General features: G+C 44.4%; 1 protein-coding gene across 1 annotated transcript in view; it reads right to left on the minus strand.

The window, feature by feature from the left end:
* LOC147884106 (pectin acetylesterase 8-like) overlaps positions 1–22,680 on the minus strand; it is a 123,629-nt gene that overhangs the window by 10,750 nt on the left and 90,199 nt on the right. Inside the window, exons 7-9 of the mRNA XM_087399137.1 lie at positions 9,449–9,509; positions 8,766–8,819; positions 8,562–8,639 (exon numbers count right to left, since the gene is read on the minus strand). Coding sequence (XP_087255263.1) covers positions 8,562–8,639; positions 8,766–8,819; positions 9,449–9,509 — 193 coding nt within the window. The remainder of the gene's footprint in view (positions 1–8,561; positions 8,640–8,765; positions 8,820–9,448; positions 9,510–22,680) is intronic.

A 22,680-nucleotide genomic window follows, 5' to 3' on the forward strand; every position in this document is an offset into this window, starting at 1 on the left:
CCCTTCAAATACAAGTATGCCACTTCCCCAAGGCCTCTCCCAACCAATCATATGTGGGATAACTCCTATGCCACATGGCTCTCTCCTACTTAGGCCTCTCTTACTCCATTCTCCACAAGGCCTACAACACTCCTTGCATTCCATTCCACTTCCATTGCTCCCCACACCCAACACGGTGCCCCTTTCCCAGCTTCTCCTTCCACCGCTTCCTCCCCTCCTTTGTTCTCTCCATCCCCCCATACTTCGTTTCTTTTGTGTGCCATTGCCTTCTTTCCTACCCACCATCAACATGTTTTGATGCTCCAGATTTGCGGCTACTGCTTGGCGTTTTGAAGTGCCCATCTGGCTTCTTCTCTAATTGTGTCTACTCGTGAGCAACTCCTCGAAGTTCGCATTGTTCTCTAACAGCTGCTTGACTAGTTTGGAGCTTGTAGATCTTCTCTCAACCTGCATTTTCTTATGGAAGTTCTTCAGCATGTCGTGATTGCTCCAAGGTCCTCTACTAGCCTTTTGGCTCACACTTTGTTCCTTGGCAACCCCCACTGGTCTGCTCAGACGCGTGGAGTTGTCAAGGGCCGCCTTCTCAGCATAGCCTCCTATAGCTGCTCCTTCTAGCCCCTACTTACTTCTATTCACTGGTACCCATGACCTTTCTTAGGTCTTCTTCGATTCTCGAGCTGTTTCTAGTGATTGGGAACAGCCCCTGCAGCAAGTGCTCCAAATTGGACTTGGCTGTGGACTTCTTTTTTTCTCTTTTGGTAGTGGTTTCTTAAGACCCGAGCCTTCGCCCCTCTGCTGCAAGCCTTTCTTACTATGCTAGCCTTTTCGGGTCAGCTTTTAGAGAGGACTTTGGCCCTCTCTAGCCCCTGTCTTTCCTTTTTCGCCTCCCCCCCTCCTTCCTTTGCTAGCGCAACATTTGTGCTTGTTTCTTTTGAAGAACGAATCTTGGTAGCGACCCTTGGTCTAGCAAGAGAGGCTCATATGGCAGCACCTTTGGCTCCGCAAGCCGTTTAGGTTTTTCTTTCTCTAGCAGACAAGCAGCGAGTAAAGAACGCAATTCAGTCACTCCAGGATAGAGCAGTGGCCCCTGTCTTTCCTTTTTCGCCTCCCCCCCTCCTTCCTTTGCTAGCGCAACATTTGTGCTTGTTTCTTTTGAAGAACAAATCTTGGTAGCGACCCTTGGTCTAGCAAGAGAGGCTCATATGGCAGCACCTTTGGCTCCGCAAGCCGTTTAAATTTTTCTTTCTCTAGCAGACAAGCAGCAGCTCAAGAACGCAATTCAGTCACTCCAGGATAGAGCAGTGGTGGGCAAGAATGTGGGACTCACCTCCTCGAGGAGTTAGTTGCGCTATTGGATCCAAGTAAATTTGGCACTAGAGGGTGACCACATTCGGGAGGTTTGTCTTTAACTTGTACCTCTCCCAAGAAATAAAGAGGAAGCTTTATTAGATTGACTTCGGTCAAAGAAAGTTGACTTAGTCGACTAGAACAAGTTTTCCTTATTTTTACGTTGGTTAATAAGTATGTGGGATGCCCACAAGGAACTTGGATTAGTCCAAGAATCAGAATTACATGCATCCATTAACTTGTAATGGGTTAAATTGTGGGAAATGTTTTATTGAGTGTGTAGGACCTTGGAGAGTGCAAAAAGGCCCAAAAAGCATGTCCCACAAGGCCAAGAAAAGTACGAGACAAGTGGCGCTCCATTTTAATGAAGGCCCCACTTGATTTAGAAGCTACTAAAAGGCACCCCAATCTTGGAGAAAGCGCCTAATTTCAAAAAGTACCCAAAAGCCAGCTTTGGGAAAAAAGACCAAGAAAAGCAGGCCTCAGCTTTTAGAAAGCTTCTGGTTTTTGGCTGATGGCTTAGCCTATAAGAAGGAGGGCCTTGCGCCCTCTAAAACTCAGAAAGAGAGAGAATTCTACTCAGCTTACTCCCGTGTGAGCCCACTATTGTATTCAAGATATTCTAATTGCAATAAAGACCTTTAGTGGGGGGGTGGGGGAGGGAGGGGGGCAGGGGGAGGGGGAGGGGGGCGCTTCTGTTGGAATATGAAGCCAAAGTGAGTCAAAAATGAGTACACTAGGTGTCTAGGGGGTGTTTTATAGTCTAGTGAGTCCTAGACATGCCACGTGTCATATTGGGAGTTATCCCATATACACTATGGCTTTCTAAAGTCTAGTGTCACACTATATAGTGTTGTACTTGTCTTGAGTCTTTAGATATCAGTCAACATCAAGCTATCTACATGTGAGTATTTTGGTTATCATTGCCTAACACTTGTTCTTTCATTTTCTTTCCATTTTGCCTTTCCATTATGCTTTCCATATTTCCATTCCGTTCCTAGTTAGCTTGGCATTCTCCTACCACCATGTCTCTTCATATGGTATCAAGGCCATGTTCCTAGCCATGCTCTCTCTTTCCCTTTCCCTTCCAAGAGGTTGAGGTGAGAGGCCAATGAAGCTACTCTACCTCCTCCTCCTTGGAAGGCTTCCCTCTTCTCTCCTTCCTTGAGCTCTCTTCTCCACGCCATGATCTGCCACCTCTCTTCTCCTTCCTTCAGCTACATCTTTATGTGACATGTGGACGATGTGCGCTTCTATCCGAAGCTAGAAGCAGAATCACAGATTTGTGTCTTCAGCAAACTTGTAGAGAACCTTGAGTACTACAAATTTCGTTTTTACATCATTGCAATCCGAGTCTTCTGCGAAAAGTTACAGCCCTTGCAAGAAGTGACGAAATTTGTTTCTGCACACGAATTTTGTTCTAGAGCTCAATGATTTGACAACCCAAGTAGGATGCAGCCAGCTCAACGTGGAGCTGTCCATCCTCTTCATCGTTGACCTCTGCTCCAGCCCACCATTTGCTCCTTGTGCCCGGCATTCTCTTAGAGCTGTTGCCCGCAAAGTGGTGCCAGTATTCTGCCCACCATTTTGCTCCACGTAGCTCTGCTGCCCGCGCAGCTGTGAGCTCTTGACATTACATTGCAGTGACTCCTTCACATGACTACTCCAAACTTTGGTGAAGACTTCCCGAGCTAAATGTGAGTTCTCCGATACTACTCCGACACAATCCACTACAGTGATCTCTTTGATTAGTGCATTACATCGAGCTTGATGTAGACCACTCTACATCAACAAGTGACTTCTTCAACATTGCTTATTCGATCGGTGCCTGAGGTACTTCGCATTGATTGACTTCCCGATTGGTCGTGGTACCTGAGGCTTCTACTTTGACATTGGCAATTCTTCTTCCTGCATTTTGAGAGTCATCATGTAATTGCTCCATGTAGCTACCCATGGACTTCACCGACACATATTTTGGGGTATTCCTGCCTAGCGCTTCATCGACATCGTCAACGACTCGTAGGGATGTGAAAGGTCCTCTGCCTTGGATAGTCCTTCTAAAAAGATGTATTGGTTTCCCTATTTTGGTGTGTGGCTTCCTAACATGTCCTGTTATGAAGCCAAGGGGGGGTGTACTATGGGAGTCATATGTATTGGCTTTGATAGGTCTCATTATCAGGCCTAGCCGAGTTCCAGGATGTTGGTGTATTCCTAGACCTATGAGCTGGTCATGTAGCCATGCTATAACGTGAGCCTCTGAGCATGTTGAGTCTCAAGCCATGAGAGTGCTTCGATTAACCTCTGAACACGCTCAGACTTTAGCCTCTAAGTTACATAGGGTACACAGTTTCATGACCATCATTGTCATGTTCTGTTCTTGGTTCCATTCCAATAGTCCCTCACCTTAGACCATCATTGTCATATTCTGTTCTTGGTTCCATTCCAGTAGTCTCTCACATTGCGGGGTGTTGGAATATGAAGCCAAAGTGAGTCAAAAATGAGTGCACTAGGTGTCTAGGGGGTGTTTTATAGTCTAGTGAGTCCTAGACATGCCACGTGTCATATTGGGAGTTATCCCATATACACTATGGCTTTCTAGAGTCTAGTGTCACACTATATAGTGTTGTACTTGTCTTGAGTCTTTAGATATCAGTCAACATCAAGCTATCTACATGTGAGTATTTTGGTTATCATTGCCTAGCACTTGTTCTTTCACTTTCTTTCCATTTTACCTTTCCATTATGCTTTCCAGATTTCCATTCCGTTCCTAGTTAGCTTGGCATTCTCCTACCACCATGTCTCTTCAGCTTCTTTCTGGCCCCTAATGCGGTACTCTTCCTTTCTACTTGCCTTTCCCCACCCCTTTTCTCTCCACACGATCTCAATTCCGACTTCAATATCCAAGACTTCGCGTTGTTGGAAGTTCCTTGCCTAAACATGAAGTCCCTACACACGTGCAAATCAGATCCTCGTGCTGCCAATTGAAGGAGAGCTGCTGCGACTCAGTTTCCAGCCCATTATTCTATATGATCCCTACACCCTGCTCGATTGCAATTGATTTCAAGGGCTATACACAAGCTTCTACTTCTGTAATTTGATCCTAAGTGTCACAGGGATGTGAATTTTCTAGACCTGTGAATACCTTTGGCCTCTCATTGAATAGAATTGTAAAAAGGGCTAATCCAGTATATTAATTCCATGGGCCTAGGCAAGGAGCTAAAGGGCAAGAGACGAGTAAAAATCCCACTATTAAAAATAGCTCCATGGGCCACGTTTGGCAAGCTAGCTTTGGAAGCAAGAAGAAAAGAAGAAATTTGCTTTGAGTCAAATTGTTGGACCGCAAGAAGACACAGAGAGGCAAGTCACAAGCTGGGAAAGTGTCCCATGACTCTTCTAAAAATCACCTTGCTGATTTTTGACTACCAAAGCAATCAGTGGGCTGTTTGAGAGCTGCCAAGGCTGCTAGAAGCTCCAAAACGAATTCACCTACAGCAAGGGAGCCTCCAGAAGAATTCGCCTACTGCCAGAAGCTCCAAAACAAATTCGCCTATAGATAGGGAGCCTCCAAAAGAATTCTCCTATTACCAGAAGCCCCCAGAAGAATTCACCTATTGCCAGGAGCCTCCCGAATTGAATCGCCTACAGCCAGGGAGCCTCTCAAGGAATTCGCATCTTGCCAAGAGCCATCAGAATTGAATCGCCAATGGCCAGGGTTCCTCCAGAGGAATCGCTGACTGCCAAGAGCCTCTTTTAAGGATTCAACTACAGCCAAGGAGCCTTAACAAGAAATCACCTACTGCCAAGAGCCTCCAGAACTGAATCGCCTTCAATCAAGAGCAGCCATATTGACTCACATGCTTGCCAGGGACCCCTGCAGATTGATTCGTTTTCATCCAAGGCCAGTTGCTGGGTCTAGTGTTGTGTGCCACCTCCAGACAGCACAGAGTTGCTTTCAGAAGACCTTTAGTGGTGCTCAGGATAGGTTGAAGGCTTTAACGTCTATCCAACAGTTTGATGCAGCCTATTCAGGTGGAAACTTCACTAGTTCTTCCAAAATCAGAAAGGCAGCCACTTTCTTGAGGGAAATACATAACAATGGTGGACCATTTTCTTTTGCAAGTTGATTTCAAACATGTATTTTCAGCTGTGTGGCTGACTACCACTTTTGAGGTAGATATCATGACAGCCTGGCATAAATTGGATGCAAACAATTGCTATAACCTAGAAGAGTACAATAAGAAATTCTGGGAAGCATTGTTACGCATTATTTTAGTGGCCCTTTAGGTGGGAAATATGGAGGGACTATATAAGTCCCCATCCACAACTCATTGTGTACTTTTGATGTGACATCTAAACTATCTGCTATCCTACTTGCAGCCTACTCTCTCTCTCCCAATTCCTATCTCACCTCTCTTCCCAAGGGGTAGGGGCAAATTACAGAAGGGGAGATAGAAGAGCGGAAAGGAGAGAGGATGAGGGAGGGCAGGAAGGAGAAACGGTAGGAGACAGAGAGAGGAAGAGGTGAGAGAGAGAGAGAGAAAGAAAATTTATTAAAGTCTGCTAATAACCGATGGGCCTATGAGACTGATAGAAAACTTGATACAATGAGCAAAAGGGTGGAGCTACTAAGTGAGCATCCGAACCCATGCTACAGAAAATTTGTAGACATTGTCACCCTAGTCATACATCAAGATCCCCATGGAGTAGGCAGCTTGATCAAACATCAAGATACACGATGATGGACTAGATAGTGTAGGCAAGAAGCCTGTGATAGATCGATGTCTGCTATCTAGATGAGATGTCCATTGTGCCCTCTTGGTGGCTGACGAGCGCTACTGTAACCCCGGTCAACGCACCCCAGGTCTAAAAATGAAAGAAATATCGGTGAGTGTGATCTACGTGTCTGTCCTCTGTCGGGTGTGCCACATCTCGATCTCGGGGTCCTTGCTTCTCCTGCTAGCTATGGACGGGGGGATAACATCCTCCGAATGGAAGAACTCTATGATCACACTCTGGGATGGACCAGGTAAGGCCCCTCGCTCCTATCTCCGTAATCTAATAAGATGCTCCTTGTGTCGGACCGCCTCATGGATGAAAGCGGCCAAGCATCTCTGGTCTGGGTATGAGAGGAGTCTGGAGAGGCCCTCAAACCCATCTCTGAAAAGGCAATGGTATCGTCCACGGATCTCATAATGGACTAGGCAGCAAAAGACGAAGTGCTCCTCAGATTCCACCTCATGTCGATCACATAGTGTGGAGATGAGACTCTCCTTGGGGATCCCATCTGCTCACCCACTCTCGATACGGAGTCGGTGCGACGACACGTGGAACTGTCCAATGGCAATCATGAGTGAGTGTGGTAGATGAATCTGGGTGTACCCCGGTGGGATAATGAATCCCTCCTCAGAAATGTGCAGGCAGTGGTCCCGATAGAAACTAAGCTTCACATGAAGCTCTATCTGTGCCAACCAAGTCCTGAATGTGTGTAATTGTAAGAGATCCTTTCGGATGATCGGGTTGAGCTCGTTGCCCTGAAACGGGACAAACGGGACATCATTGATGTACTGAAAGGGAGACAGCCTGTCTACATGGAAACCCAATCTCTCAAACCATGTGCATGTGTGTGCATACCAGCCTCTCTGATCACCCTGAGCTGCCAATGCGATAGAAGATGCTAATGCCAGCCAAGGTAACCTACGTCCCCTTGCAATACAAGAGGCATATGCTTGCACACGGTATAGAGGTGTTCCAGTGAAGCCCTATGCTGAGGTGGCAAAAGTGGTCACATGCAGAGACTATGAAGCACTGTGTGTGCCTGCAAAGGTCAATGCTGACTGGACAGCTCAGGTGGCACAAATGATGATGTCAATATATGATGTGGCACTGATGATGTGGCCAGATGATGTGTCAATGATGACATGTCCTTGATGACATGGTAGGTGAGTTGGCAGGGGGTGATGTGGTACAGATTACATGTCTGCTAAAGTGTTAGATAAGGAGATAAGGGTGCCACGTGGCGAAACTCTGACCACCAACTAAGCATGGGGTTAGTTGTCAGCTATAGTCTGAAATGCCGCATCTAACTGTAGTGGGGAGGCCCCGGACTCAACGTGAATGATCTAATGAGGGATAGATGGCTTGCTAAGGATCATCCATGACAACAAGAGAACCTATAATCTCTCTACTCGAGTCCACTCTGTGTCGGATAGATATGGCCCCTAGCAAGTGCTCCCGTACATGCCCCCAGCTCGGACCAAGGAGTCAAAAAGGAGAACCTTGGTACGTGGGTCCTGAAAATGTGAATGGAAGCACTGTCTCTCCAGTCGGGCAAGGAAGGCATATCCTCTACTTAGACGATCCTGCATCGACGGCCTCATCGTGAAGATAGGTCCACAAAATAGAACCCAAAGGTAAGTGTATGATGACATAATCTCAGCTGGTGCCTCGTCACACGTGAACTGCTCTCTGTGTGCAATTGCCCTAGAGGTGTTGAAGATCATAACCTTGGTTATACCAAGGTTGACCTTCAAATCATGGGAGTCGCAAAAAGCTAGTAGTGCATCTAGATGTCTCTGGAGCCCCTCAGCCGACAGGGATAAGAGTACCACGCCATCGGCATACAATAGAATCTGGAGCATCTATCCGGTGAGAGAGCAACCAGCCTCTCCTAGGGTCCTCATAAAAGACTCAAGCCCGTCTATATAAAGCCAAACAAGGTCGGTGAGAGCGGGCAACCTTGTTTCCGGCAGAGTTTGTACGGGTGGGGGATGGACAGAGGAGATCATGAGCACACCATTGGGAGTGCCATAACTGCCCATAATATCTCCTGGCCATAGCCCAGCTCCTGCAACCACCTGATGAGACGAGAGTTGTACTGTGTTGTTACTCAGCTAAATCAGCATGTACCTCAGGTTTCTGATCATTTGTATTTTCTCTGCTGCTCTGCTTGAAATTTACACTGCTGGGAAGTTTTACTAAATGATTCACAAATTCAGACCTGAACCAACTATTCTTAAGATCACTTCCAATACAAGATCTGAAACTCTACCACACTCTACACGATTTCCCCTGCTTCTTCCTTCTATTGTCAATGACAATGTACCCCTTTACGACAAACATAACAGTAAGTCACAGAGCCTTTGGTAAAACCTTACACGATCAGTCTTGACCATATGGCAGTAATATTTAGAAGTGACCAAAAATTTATGATGCACCTGCCAAGTGTCATATGCTGGATTCAAGATGAAAAGAGGAGTCTTGATTGTCTTCAGTAGATACTGTGGGAAGAAACACTGCAAATCCCAACATAAAACAAAATAATGTCATAATACAACATTCATAGCCATTGATTATCTAAAACAGTTTACAGGCTTCTCGCTGCTTGAACATCAGTGGACGCTCTTCAAATTCAAAGATACCTGTTCTGCATCCCTTTCCATTTTACACGACTCTGGAAGATTCACAACTGCACCCTGTAGACACGGTTTCAAATTCCCATTATGGTCATCAAATTTGATGTTGTTGCAGACACTTGTGCATTGCACAATCAACTAAAATGATGCCATTGCAAGAGTTTGGTATGAAAGAGAGTCCCAGAAAATCATCATTGAAAAAATTGAAGTGAGAAATTAGTCATAGGTTCAGGAAGACAAACGTGTCTTAGCTTTTTGATTTGGTAACATAGAACTCCGGGTCAAGTGCACTAGGACAAGAAAATGGGGAAAAGGTGAGAGGGACTCGAAAGAGGAAGGCAGATATGGTTTTCTGGAACTGGATCTCCTACGATGAATTCATGCTTGTAGCCTGAGACAACTGTAATAGAATGCTTAAACGTGTATATTGAGAAACCTACAATAGTGACATTTACCATATATTATGGCCTTCTAAAGAGGAAGTACGTACAAAGACGACAAGGGTCAAACCTTCTCATCGACAAATCTATACAAATCATAAAGCATGCTCTGGTTGGTATTAGCAAAATGAGATATCCCTCAATCAATCTTCTTATGAGGAAGCAATCTCTTGCAACACCCATCATCAACATAGTAACCTAATAATGCCATTCTCTACAATTCATTTAAATGTAGACCCAGAAGCTCACATGTAAAGAGACCACATCCTTGTAGAAAGACCGTATCGTAGGATTGTCCTTCAAATCATTTCTGAGATAAACAATGAAACACACCCCGTGTTAGATGAACTTCAGCAAGTCCAATGCGAATCAGAAAAGCATTAGACCAACAAAAAGCAAAGGGAGCAAGCCTTAAGGTAAAATGATCATGGAAATAGGATATTTATGAGGATCCCCAAAGTCACACAATTGAAGAGATCCTAACAATTGCTGTGATAATGCCATGCCAGGGTGATGGTAGCTGATAGCATTTTGTAAGGATTCTTGCATATAAAAAATCAACTTTTCTGATGCAGAAAGCAGTTCTTTCAACTAAAACAAATCTGATTGTGTAACATGAAATGGCTCCCACTAAAACTGGGAATGTGGAACTCTTTGTTTTCATTTCCTTTCAACTGCCCATACAGGGGAACAAGATCCTTATCTACTCTAACCCAAATCAGCGGACTTTGTTTCTGGCATTTCTTTGAAAAACTCTTTGACCTCAGTAAACTAGAAACGCACACTTACATATATTGAAATTTTATAAAACACACACACACACACACACTTTCTTTTTGGTGAAATTCATTTGTATTATATTACAAGAAACTGGGAAATTGTCCCCCAAAAAAGAGGGGACAAGTAGTTACAACATCAAAAGATCTCATTATAGGCCAAGAAAGAAGCATAATCGAGATCCCGTGAATGTAGGCAATCAAAAAATGATTGCCGTAGAGAAGCATGGAAGAAATGATACTTAGACCAAAGAAATATGATTTGTGGGGTCCTTGCAATGCTAAAGGCTGTGTAAACACCTTAGACCAATGAAGGCATTCAGCCCGCAAGGCGTTGCCACCAAGAGTATCCCTGCCTTTCCATTTAAGATGGGATAGTATATGTTTCCAGTCCGAAAATAAGCCAGAGATAAAGGGACAACCCTTAACTTTTCCAATGAGTAAGCTGCCAACGACCAAAAGCTAGAGAAGACAAATGGGAGAGCAAATGCCGCATCATAAAAATCCAAGCCTGCATGAACTGAAGCATCACCTTTCCCTTATGAGCTAACAAATTAAAAATGAATATTCAGAATATTCAATCCCCCATGCATCTTTGGAGTGCAAAGGTGATCCACAGAAAGGATCCGGAGGGCTTTATGTCGACGATGGGATTGCTAAAAAAGTTCCATGAAAGAAGACATGAAAGATGATGCTTTGAAAACATCATCAAAGGCAGATACGACTATATATAGGCAACCAAGGTCGACTGAACATGCAATTGAACATGCAATCGAACATGCAAGGGCCATGTAGCTAGCTTCCAATATTCCAATTTTTTCTTCAACTTTTCAAGTACCCAATCCATATGTAGAAACTGTCCACCGCAAAGGATAACCTGGATGATGCACCAACTTTTTGGGCAAAACAATCTCCCCATGCCATAAAATACAATGCCAATCCTTCAAATGTAGTGGGAGAAGCTTAGATTTTTTAAAATTGACTTGACAAGAAAGACCACCCTGTGTATTGTGGGGAGTGAAGAAGGGATCATCGAGCATATGCCTACGCAATAAGCGGCTTTCCTGCATGGATCTCCAATCCATGGAATGTGCCCGAAGCGACTAAATGATCAATATATACAAGCATAGGGTGACTAGCAATCGCATAGAACAAAGCATTGAGTGGACAACCTTGCCGAGCTGAACTTCAAAGAGCCCACTCATCACTTATATCCCCTGCTAGAATGGTTGCAACCGTACCATCTTGATAAAGCGAGTAAACAAGGTTTTGCATTTTCTCCCCAAATTCTAGAGATTACATGGTTTGTGAAATAAAGTCCCATTGTACCGTATCAAATGCCTTAACAATCTCCACTTGCATTAAAAGGACATCTTGCTCCGTGTATTTAGCATTCAATCCCCATATAAGCATTGGCAATATTATTCAATAGTATGTCTATGGGAAATGAATAGATATTGGGCAAGATGTAGACCCTCATGCAAAAGACCCTTAATACGATTCACAATCATCTTAGCAACCAGCTTATAGATGATAGGCGTGTACACACACATGCACAACACGCTTTCTTTTCGTAACTTTACATTACAATAATAGAAGTTCCCTAAAAAGGAACATGCAATTACGTTAGAAAATGGCATTATAGGACACGCAAGCAAGAGAATCTATCTAACAAGCACACACACAATCATAAAATGATTGTCGTAGTGACATCTGAAAAATTGAAACTTGGAAGGGGTGGGATCACCATAGAGTGTATGATTTTTGTCCATCCACACAATCCAAAGTCCCCAATAACGAACCCATGTGAAGAAAATATCAAAACCATGTCATCGTGGACAGATCCCAAATAGCCAAAAATGCTTGCCAAACCAAGTAGTAGGACACCATACCTGGAGACGCTGCTGAAGAAACAATAAAAAATCATGAGTCTTAGGGCAATGCTAAAAAAGAAAATACATCTGCGACAGACATCAAGAGCACTATGTCTTAGTGCCACGAGTTGACCGAAAGAAAGACTCCAAACATCACTCGCCACAAAAAGACATGTTGATGAAGAGGCAGTCTGCAACTTTAGAACTGCTGCAATCTTTTCGCCACCACTTTAGATTATGTTTCGTAGCCCAAATCTGATTCGCCCTATTTGAAACCCAAGGTGGAGGCATCAAAGCCCTGTACAAGCTAGGCATAGTGACATCAGCCAAAAATAATGGATGACTGCCTGAACCCTAGTGATGTTGAGCCCAACCCTTAAATCGAGAAGTGAGCTCTAGCTTTGGCACTGGTAGGAAACATTGAAGCATCTGTGAAAGATAATGCCAAAGGGGTCGATAATGCATCCCCAAACCATACTGCCTGACCGACAAAGGAAAAGGTATAAAAGTACCATCAGCATGAAGCACATCCCCCACAAAGTGAACTCCGTTAGAGGAAATAAAATAAGAGCGTCTAGTTTCCTACAAGGCCAGTGGCAAGTAAACACCTTGGACCAATGTAAAAGTCTGAACCCGTCAGGAATTTCCATCAAGAGAGGTGTGATCTTGCCATTTAAGATGGGAGAGTATTTCTTTCCAATCCAAAAACATTCAGTAGGCAAAAGGGCATCCCTTGAGTTTGTCATCAATATATCCCAAAATAAAATCTCATTGAATGGGCTGCCAATGCCCAAAAGCATGAGTAGTCAAATGTAAAAGCAAATGATGCTGCATAGTAGCCCAAGGCTGGTCACCCTGCATCAATTCCAGTATCATTTTCCCTTTACGTATATGAGTATTCAAGATATTCAAATCACCATGCATCTTTGGCAAACAAACAGCTCCGATCTCTTAGAGCACAGGATGGTAGTGTCAGGACAGATCCAGACGAGGTCCGGGACTTGGCGACAGATTTCTACAGATCCCTATTCCAGCAGGAGCCCCCAGACCCTCGTGCCTGCCGTTGCAGGGAGGAGGTGTGGAGGTATACACCGTCGCTCGTGCAGCCTAGCATGAGTGAAACCCTTCTCGCCCCTTTCACCGTGGCAGAGATGCAGGATGCGGTGAGCGCTATTGATGGGCAGAAATGCCCAAGTGAGGATGGGCTCTCTAGAGCTTTCTTCACCACCTTCTGGGAGCAGGTCCACCAGCCCTTGCTCGCAGCCTTCCAGCATATCTTCTCCAGCGGACAGATGCCAGAGAGCCTTGCGACAGGCTTATTCCCTCATTCCCAAAGGGGGGGACCGTCAAGAGATCAGACAGTGGCGCCCTATCACCCTCCTCCCGACTGCCTACAAAATCCTCGCCAAGATGATCAGTAGCCGCATCCGCCCCGTGCTACATGACTTGATCCATGACAACCAGACTGGTTTTGTCCAAGACCGCAGCATTTTGGACAACATTTCACATTCTCAGAGGCGACGGAGTGGGCCCAGCACAGTGGCCAGCACCTTGCCATACTCCTCCTTGACTTTGAGAAGGTGTACGACAGGGTAGACTGGTCCTTCTTGGAAGGTACACTCTCTCGGTTCAGTTTCCCGGACGAGTGGATCAGAGGTATTGCTAGCCTCTACAGGTCGGCCTCCAACCGGATTATCATCAGCGGCAAGATGGGGGAGAGATTCACCCTCGAGCGCTCGGTGCATCAGGGCTGCCCGCTTGCGCCCTACCTCTTCCTATTTTTTATGAACAGCAGCTGGGCCCAATCCTCCTCTGGATGGAGAGCAGCTTTGATAATCCAGGTGGCAGAAAGTTTTTTGGCTGCAGAGGAAATGTCAATCACCCCTAGACCCCCTTCTTTGGGTTTGACACAATATTCCCATCTTACCTTGGAGATTTTGTTAGAACCTCCCCATAAAAAGGATCTACATAATCTGATAAATCTGTCTAAACCAGTTTTAAATGGAGACCAACAAGAGAGAGAGAAAATAACAATAGGATAGAGGCAATGGTTGAGGACCAATTTCCTACCAGCCAGGCTGGCTTGAAAGCTTCTCCATTTGTCCAGCTTTTTCTGGAATCTGTCCAATACCCAGTCCCACCTCTGTTTCATTGTGACATCAAACCCCATTGGTATCCCCAAAAGTCTGAAAACTGTATCTTTTTGTATCTTAATGCAACCTAGCTGTTGGAGAACCACCTGATATTTCCCACTGAGAGTATCATAGCCTGTTTTGGAGTGGTTAATACATGAACCTGAGGCTTGACAGAAAACTTCCAGGCAGTCCATTACACACCTAACGTCTTGATCAGTGTTTCTAGGAGTCAAGGTGATGTCATCAGCAAACTGTTGGCATAATAGTTGTTTACCATTACTCAGTTCTATCCCTTTCAGAGATTCCTCTTATATTTGACTTCTAAGAAGCCAAGCTAGAGCCTCTGCAGCAATTAGAAATAAAAGAGGAGCTAGAGGGAAATCTTATCTGATTGATCTCTTGAGAGAAAAGGGGGTCACTCATAATACCATTGACATTGACCCTAGCTGTAGCATTAGTGAGCAGAAGCTTAACACTTGAAACAAAAAAGGGACCCATTCCCATATCCTGCAAAGATTGGATTATAAAGTCCCACTCCAGCCTATCATAAGCTTTATCAAAATCAACCTTAAGAAAACAAATATCCTACTTAGTTTCCTTAGCATACTCACACCCTTCCCAAATATTGATGATTACTTCAAGAAGGTGACGTCCTCTGATAAAACCTTTTTGCTCTGGTAGAATCAAATCCTTCATTTTGCCTTGAATCCTTAGAGCCAAAGCTTTGGCAAATATCTTGTAGCTGCAATTCAACATTATAAGAGGTCTCCAATTTTTTAACTCATCCTTAGGGCCCTCCTTAGGAATCAGATTTATAATGCCTCCATTTATGTGAAGGGGAAGAAAACCTTTCATAACACTTTCCTGCCATAGCAGTAAAAGGTATGGTCCAATTAGCTCCCAAAAAAATTTGTAGAACTCAATGGGTAGACCATCTTGCCCTGGAGTCTTCCCATCTGCCATGACAGCCACAGCTTCTTTCAACTCCTCTAGACTGAAGGGTCTCTCTAGATAAGGGAGGTCACAAGATTTAACAGCCTTATCCCTTATTATTTGACAGAGCTGTCTTGCTCTTTGAGTATCCTCATTTGGAGGGCAAGTGTTGGAGAGTAGATCCTTGAAGTGATTCTGGATGTATTCAATATTCTCCTCAGAGTTGTTTAAGTGAGGGCCATTTGGTCTTTTAAGGAGGAGAATCTCATCTTGACATCTTCTCCTTCTGATAATTCTGAAGGTTTCCTTAGTGGGCCTGTCAATCTTTCCAGCCCACCAGTCTCTATAATACACTTTGGAGTCGTTTAATCTGAGTTGTTCTTGCTTTCTGAGCTCTTTTTTTGCCTTGTTTAAGTCTGCATGGGCCTCTTCATCACCCTCTCTGGCTTTTTGTTCGAAAGTGTTGATATTATCTTGAATGCAATCCATCCTTTGAGCCTTGATCCAAGCCCTTTTCTTTCTGGCTATTCTTAGAATATTTTGAGTATCCTCGACAGCAAGTTCCCAAGCATGTGAGGCTGAAGTGTGCTTTGAGAAAGCACTATGCCAAGCCATCTTTATTAGGTTCTGCACACTCTTAAACTGGACAAGTTTGGGATCAGCTTTGAACCAGGAGGGGCTCCTCTCCCCAGATCCAAAATCACATCTCAACAAAAAAGGCTTGTGATCTAACAAGCTTAAGGAAGAGTATGTTACCACTCTTAAAGAAAGATGTCTGTTCAACAAGCTTTGGGAAACATAGAATCTGTCTAGTCTGGCCTCCCTTCTCTTTTCCCCTACTTGACTGTTGCACCAAGTAAACTCTCTGTTGTTACTGACATCAACCAGCTGCCAGTGTTCTTTACACTCTTCCCAAGAAATTAGTTCAGATCCTCTGATGCATGTGCCATTTCCCATCCATCTAGCTGTTTTGTTCTCTACCATATTGAAGTCACCCATTATTATGCAATTTCCATCTGAACATTGTAGAGATTCCCATAAGCCCCTCCTTTCTGAAGCTGAGTTAGGAGCATAAACAGAAATGACAGAGATATCAACTTCTTTCACACAGCACTGCAACATTAACCATCTTTTATGGACATCTCTGATAACTTGAGAAATACAATCCTTGTAGTGGGACAAGATTCCTAAAGCTGTGCCTCCTTTGCTATCCTCATGAGCAGTGTAATACCAGATTCTTCTTCTATCTATTACTTTTTTAGTCTATCCTCAAGGGTATACCTACTTGCCTTGACCTCTTGCAATGCTAAAAAGAGAGATGATAGTGAATTAGCTCTTACCCAGAAGGCTAATTCTTCACTTCTACCAAGATCCATCAATCCTCTAACATTGAGAGTCAAGAAGGTCATTGTTTTATCTAACATTCTTCTTTTGCCCCTTTTTAGCCCTGGGGTCAGGGCTGTTCACTTGCACTGTGGCTGCCTTGGATTGTTTTCTCTTATGTTGAGCTACTGTGAATGCCTTGCCTTGACTAGTGTCTTCCTGAGAAAGTATAGTGTTTTGAGTGGCCTTTCCTTGATCATCCTCTGACTCTTCCTCACTAGCTTCTTCCTCTTCCATTGCATCTTTCCTATTGACATCCTCATCAAAATTTTTGGACCAACCAGCCTCTATAACCGTGTTATCATCTTGATTGACAGTGTCCCTCCAGACTCTCCTCTTGTTCCTTGAGAGGATCAAAAAAGTTCTTATTCACTGTTTCCGACTGTCTGATATCTTTTTCACTACTTCTATTGAGATTCTGACCAATGGGATGGCTTTTAGTAAGAGGGTTCTGAGTTTTAGGTACCCACTTTTCAGTGGGAGAGGACTGCTTGGCAACATTGGCTTCTGGCTCCTTGACTTTGGATCTCTTTAGAGAACAGCTTTTAACCACATGAGTGGACAGTCCACACAGAAAACAAGAATGAGGGAGATTTTTATAAGTAAGGGGTTGTTCTCTAAAAACACTACCATTTCTGTTAAGAATGGTAAGAGTTTTAGGCATTTCTTTTGCCATGTCCATTTTGATGCAAATCTGAGGATTGCCTTTGGGATTGATAAAATTTTCTTGCTCTACTCCAAGGACTTCTCCCAGCCCACTGCATAAAAAGGGAAGTTGGTTACATAAATAAAGAGGTAAGTCAAGGAACTCCACCCAAACAGGGATCTTGGTTGACCTAGGGGTATTAGGGGAAAAATCTTTGGACCACCACTCTAGATACAAGGGCTGATTCCTAATAGTCCAAATACCATATTGCATGGCTCTAGAGGCTATTTCAAACAAAAACACAAAAAAGCCTTTCTTGAGGAATCTTACATTCAAGACATTTATACCTTTCCTAATCCAATTCATCCTGATCCAAGACTCAATGAAAGTGAGAGGAGGCCTGACTCCAGGCAGAAAGCCTACTATGGCATGGGTCCTTAGCCAGACTAGAGAGTCTTGAAGCAAGTTGTCATCCAAAAAAGCCTTTACTTTTATCCTTCATGAGGACATCGGACGGCTCATTATTTTTTCATTTGACCCCTTTTGGGATGTCGTGGCATTTTAGACCACCTCCATGGCTTTTTAGCCACATTGTTGAGGCTAGGGATAGAGTACTTCTCTCCCACCTGTTGTATGATTCGTTTTGAATGGAATATATCACTTTTTTCTTCAAAAAAAAAGCCTGTACTGACTTACCTTCTCCATCTGTTGGATTCGCTCCAATAGGGTGTTGTGCTCCATTCGCATCTGGTTGTGCAGCATACTGGGATTCTGTGATGCCTGATGACGGGAGGTCCTTTGCTTCTTCCTCGCCGATTGAGGGTAGCCTTGACTCTCCCGAAGTCGGCCTAGAATCTCTTCTATCTCCTCTTGGGTCTTTGTTGGCGGAGCCTCCACTGGTTGAGGGAATACTGTCGCCGGTTGCAACTGGTCTATCTCCATTGCCTCTTGTTTTATCACTTCGCATGGTTCCTCCTTCACCACTTTGGTTGAGTGGGTGCTTGGAGGCAAGGCTAGCACCGGTACCTTAAGCTCTTCCTTCACTGCTGCCGACTACGTCTCTGTGCTAGAGATACTGAGTAATGTGGGCTTTGTGTAGGTCTCTAGCCACCATGGTCCCATCTGCACTGGGAGAGCTAGCAAAAGGACGCGATCCCGGGGCGAGGCTGAAGAAGCCACCCCGTGGCTTCTGAGCTGCATGCGCATAAGAGGGACACACAGCTCCTCCTCCTCTTCCTCCTCTTCCACCGCGGGAAACTGGGCGAGCTCTGTAGCGTAAAGGTGGCGGTTCACGTTCCTCAACCTGGTTGGACACAAGAGCAAGGAAGCGACGTTCGTCAGATATGTTGAGGTGGTCTGGCAACTGAGGAAAGCGAGTGTCAACGTTACTAGAGAAATCTGACAAGAAGTCAGGCTCAAAAAGACGCTAAGGTAAGTCGAAGAATATGTCTACTGGGTCCATGGGAGTGGAAGAGTACGGGTGTAGGGATCTAGCGTCACCCTCAAAACCTCTGTCACTGTCTCGATCATCTTCTGTCTCCATTGTCATCCAAGGTCAATTCTCAATTGTTGTGAACCCTAGTTCTCACAACTTTGTTAGTCACAAACTTGTGCAGAAGCTACAGTTGACTATGACACCTAGGGATCACACCTACGAGGTACAACTTCTAGCTGGGAAGCACTTTCGGGCTCGCAAAATGGATCGAGTTCCAACTAGGATTCTTATGCACTTGGATCATGTAGACTTGTCATTGGGCACAAATGGTTTAAAACCCATGATGTCCAATTTGGTTGGAAATCACATACTCTTTCTCTTTTGCATGGGGACACCCGTCTTACTATCCAGTGTGATGATACGCATCCCTCCAAGGGATCTCTTGTAAATGCAATTCAAGTTCGGAATATCTTTAAAACAACTTCTGTAGGCCATCTTCTCCCAGTTCTAGTGATGCCCTATGGACCCTGGTATGTGCCTTGTAGGCATAGTTATAGGCACTCTAGTGTTTTAGTGCATTTTATGCCACATAGGACATTTAGTCCAATGTGACACCCAGGACACTTAGTCCTAGGGTCTACCTTCAAGTACCTTGTACTTTCATTTATCTAATTTAGTTGACGTGACGGTTCATCTCTCTCAACTCTTGTACTTGCTCCCACGCTCATCGCCCCTACAGTGGTATCAGAGCGCTACTAGACCTGTTCCCCTGCCTCCGGATCTGCATTGCGCACAGCTTTCAATAGCTTCAGCTGCGCTCCATCCGTACAGTCCATACGACTGTATAGACTTCCGTACGAATCACGTACAAATCCCGTGCCATGCCGCCCAGCTACGCTTCTTGCTGTTCTGCCCGTCGCATCTCCTTACGTACCTGCGCCCGTACAAAGTACCTGCGTTGTGCAACAGTACTTGCACAACAGCTGTTTCCATACAAGTGTATCTGCACACAGTACATGCTCCGTACAGGTGTACCTACACAAGTACATAGTTCCATACAATTGTACGTACAGACGTACAGGTCTTCCGTACAGGTGTACTTGCATCGTACCTGCTCCGTACAAGTTCATGTGCTCCATACATGTTTCGTATGATCTTCCGTACGATTATACCTGCAGATCACCCGTCAGCAACTTGTACCTGCTTTCCGTACACATGTACTTGCAGAACAGCTGACCGTACAGCTTGTACTTGCTCTGGGTATTCCGTACAATTTCGCACGTGCGAATCTATCTACAAACATTTGCAGTTTGGGGCTTTTGTAGGACATTGGCAAAATTTGGGGCTTTCAATTCTTTTCACTTCCTTTGGTTGCAATTTCTTGCAAGACATTGGAGCTTTGGGATTTGGTCTGCAATTTCTTGTTTAGATTGCAGTACATTGGGTCAGATTGCAATACATTGGGTCACATTTGCAAAAATCTCAGCAAAATTTGGGGCTTTTCTGTATTTGCCCTCTTTTTGGCCTATTTGCCCTCATTAAATTTGGGGCTTTTGCCAGATTTGCTGTTTTTTGAAGTGAACATTGCCTGACACAGTCACATTTGGGTCAAATTTGCATTTGCCCTTTGATTTGGGCTGGAAATTTGTAGAACATTTACTTGCAGACATTTGCTGTCATTTTTGGACAGCCAACTCTTTGCAGTGATAGCCTTGAGGCTTTTGTTTTTTCAGGTCTCTTCTTTTCAGGGTATCCCATTTGCAATGGCTGGGATCTATTTGGCATTCTTCGTGAAGATGATAAGTTGGATGGCACCAACTATCCGATGTGGTCTTATCTCATGAAACATATTGTTGTTGCAAGCCATTTTTGGAATATTGTTTCTAGGATTGATCTGAGGCCAGCCAATACTACAGTCACTGCCCCTACTGCTGGTCCCTCTGCAGAGGGTACTCCTCCTAATGCCTTATCCTTTAGCACCCCTGCTACTGCTCCTCCAACTCAGGAACAATCAAGATGGGATGCAAGAGATGTAAATGCACATTCCTGTATTGCTTTATCATGCAAGAGACTCATTATTCCACACATCCGGTCTTGCAGGGCAGCAAAGGATGCTTGGGACAAATTGGCTTCTCTTTATCAGATTCGCAATTAGGCACGTGTTGCATATTTAAGAAGGCAATTGCAAGAAGTCAGTATGAATGAAGGTGACTCTATGGATGCATACCTAACAAAGGTCAAGGACCTCATGGAACAACTTGCCAATATCGATGAGGTGATGCCACAATCTCAGCGTGTCAGTACCACATTGAATGGACTGCCAGATACATATCAAGGGTTTGCTACAGCCCTTCAATTAGTGGCCATGGGTAATCCAGACCACTACTCTTTTGATCAGCTAGTCACTTTGCTTTTGCAGGAAGAGCAAAGTCGTGCTAATAGACAAGCTATTATTCTTGATCATGCATTTGCTTCACAGCAAACAGGAAGAGGCAAGGCTTCCAAGCCTATGGGCAAGCCTAAATATGCGCCTAACAGTGGCAATTCCTCCAATGCATCTAAAAATACAGCAAATAAGTCAAAGAAGAAAAGATGCAACTATTGTCACAAGCCTGGGCATGAAATTTCAGAATGCAAGAAGCGCATTGCCTTGGAGAAAAAGAAAGCAAGATTGACAGTTAATGCTTCACATGCAATTGAATCGCACAAGCCGGCAGATGCCTCACCTGCACATGCTCTCCAAGATGATTGGGCATGGGCCGTCCATTGCTCCTTTGATCCCTCCCAAGTTGATGCATTCTTTACTGCTAATGATGCTCAGTCTTGGTATTTTGATAGTGGTGCTTCCAAGCACGTCACATCTTGCAGACAGTTGTTTCATTCCTTAGCTAATGCACCTCGTGGGGGAACTGTCACATGTCCTAATAATGCCTCCTATGCTGTAAAAGGAATTGGAGATTGCAGGTCACATCCATTTCAAGCCATCCTATCACTCTGACTAATGTTCTTTTCGTGCCCGGAATTGAAGTCAACTTGATTTCAATTTCAGAAATTGCCACTTCAGGTTTTAGAATGATTTTTTATGGACACAGATGCCTAGTATATGATCTTCGTGACTGGCACTTTGAAATAGGGGCTTTATCACCTTGATGATCACTCACATGTACTCTCTATTGAAGCATTTGCTATTTCTTTCTTTTTTTTTGCAAAAAGGAGACTTCTATTAAGTAAGAAAGAAACTCGCTAGAGCAAGCTCTGTGCGGAAATACAACATGCTAAGCATGTAATGAAAACACCTCAGAGGAATGAGGTAGAAAGAAACCAAGGCTGAGGCTGAAAATGCCAAGTCAACCCTGTAGAAGTCTCAGCAAAGAAGGGAGAGTCTCTCCAATCTCTGAGAAAACTAACTCTCCTAGAGAAGGCTGCTCGAGATGATCCCTGCATGGTCGCCCAAATGGCCATCAGAGTGTGTACCGTATCTGTCCAAGTACTGGCCAAGATCTGAGAAGGGTGAACCTGAGAACCCTCCAGAGCCTCAGTGCATCTGGCTCTCCAAATGTGCCATGCTGCAATGCTAGCTAAGATCTCCCATGGAGAGTCAACCGAGGAATGAGCAGCTCTGAAGAGAGTGGCCGGAACATCCTCTAGAGAGCACGACTCCACAAGATGTCGTCGGATGTGAAGAGCCCAAGAGGAGTCAAGAGATGTCATCGCATTTGCTATTTCAGATTCACAGCTTGCTGAAACTCATCTTTGGCATGAGAGAATGGGTCATCTCAATTATAGAGCTCTTGCCAAGTTACATTCACAGGACATGGCAAATGATGTACCTCAAACTCACACAGTTTCCAAACATGTATGTGAGGGTTGTCTTTTAGGTAAGATGCATTGGTTTCCTTTTCAAAAGAATTGTCCAAAACTCTCACAAAGGAAATTGCAGCTACTGCACAGTGATGTCTGTGGCCCAATGAGGACAAATGCCATTGGGGGGTACAAATATTTCATGACTCTCATTGATGACTTCACAAGATATTGCTAGGTATATGCTTTAAAAGCCAAATCTGAAGTGTTCTCATGCTTTCAGAGGTGGCTCAACATGGTTGAAAATGAATCAAGATGCAAGCTTGTCACCCTCAACACAGATAGGGGGGGAGAGTATATGTCAAAGAAGTTTGATGCATTTTTGTTTTCACGGGGCATTGTTCACTCATGCACTACTCCTTACACTTCTCAACATAATCTTGTTCCTAAAAGGAAGAACAGGTCCACTATGGAGATGGCCAAATGCATGCTTAAGGC

This window comes from Dipteris shenzhenensis, chromosome 27 (assembly GCF_047967505.1).
Source record: "Dipteris shenzhenensis isolate YYH24624 ecotype China chromosome 27, Dip_SZ_1.0, whole genome shotgun sequence".
In the NCBI taxonomy this organism is placed as follows: domain Eukaryota; kingdom Viridiplantae; phylum Streptophyta; class Polypodiopsida; order Gleicheniales; family Dipteridaceae; genus Dipteris; species Dipteris shenzhenensis.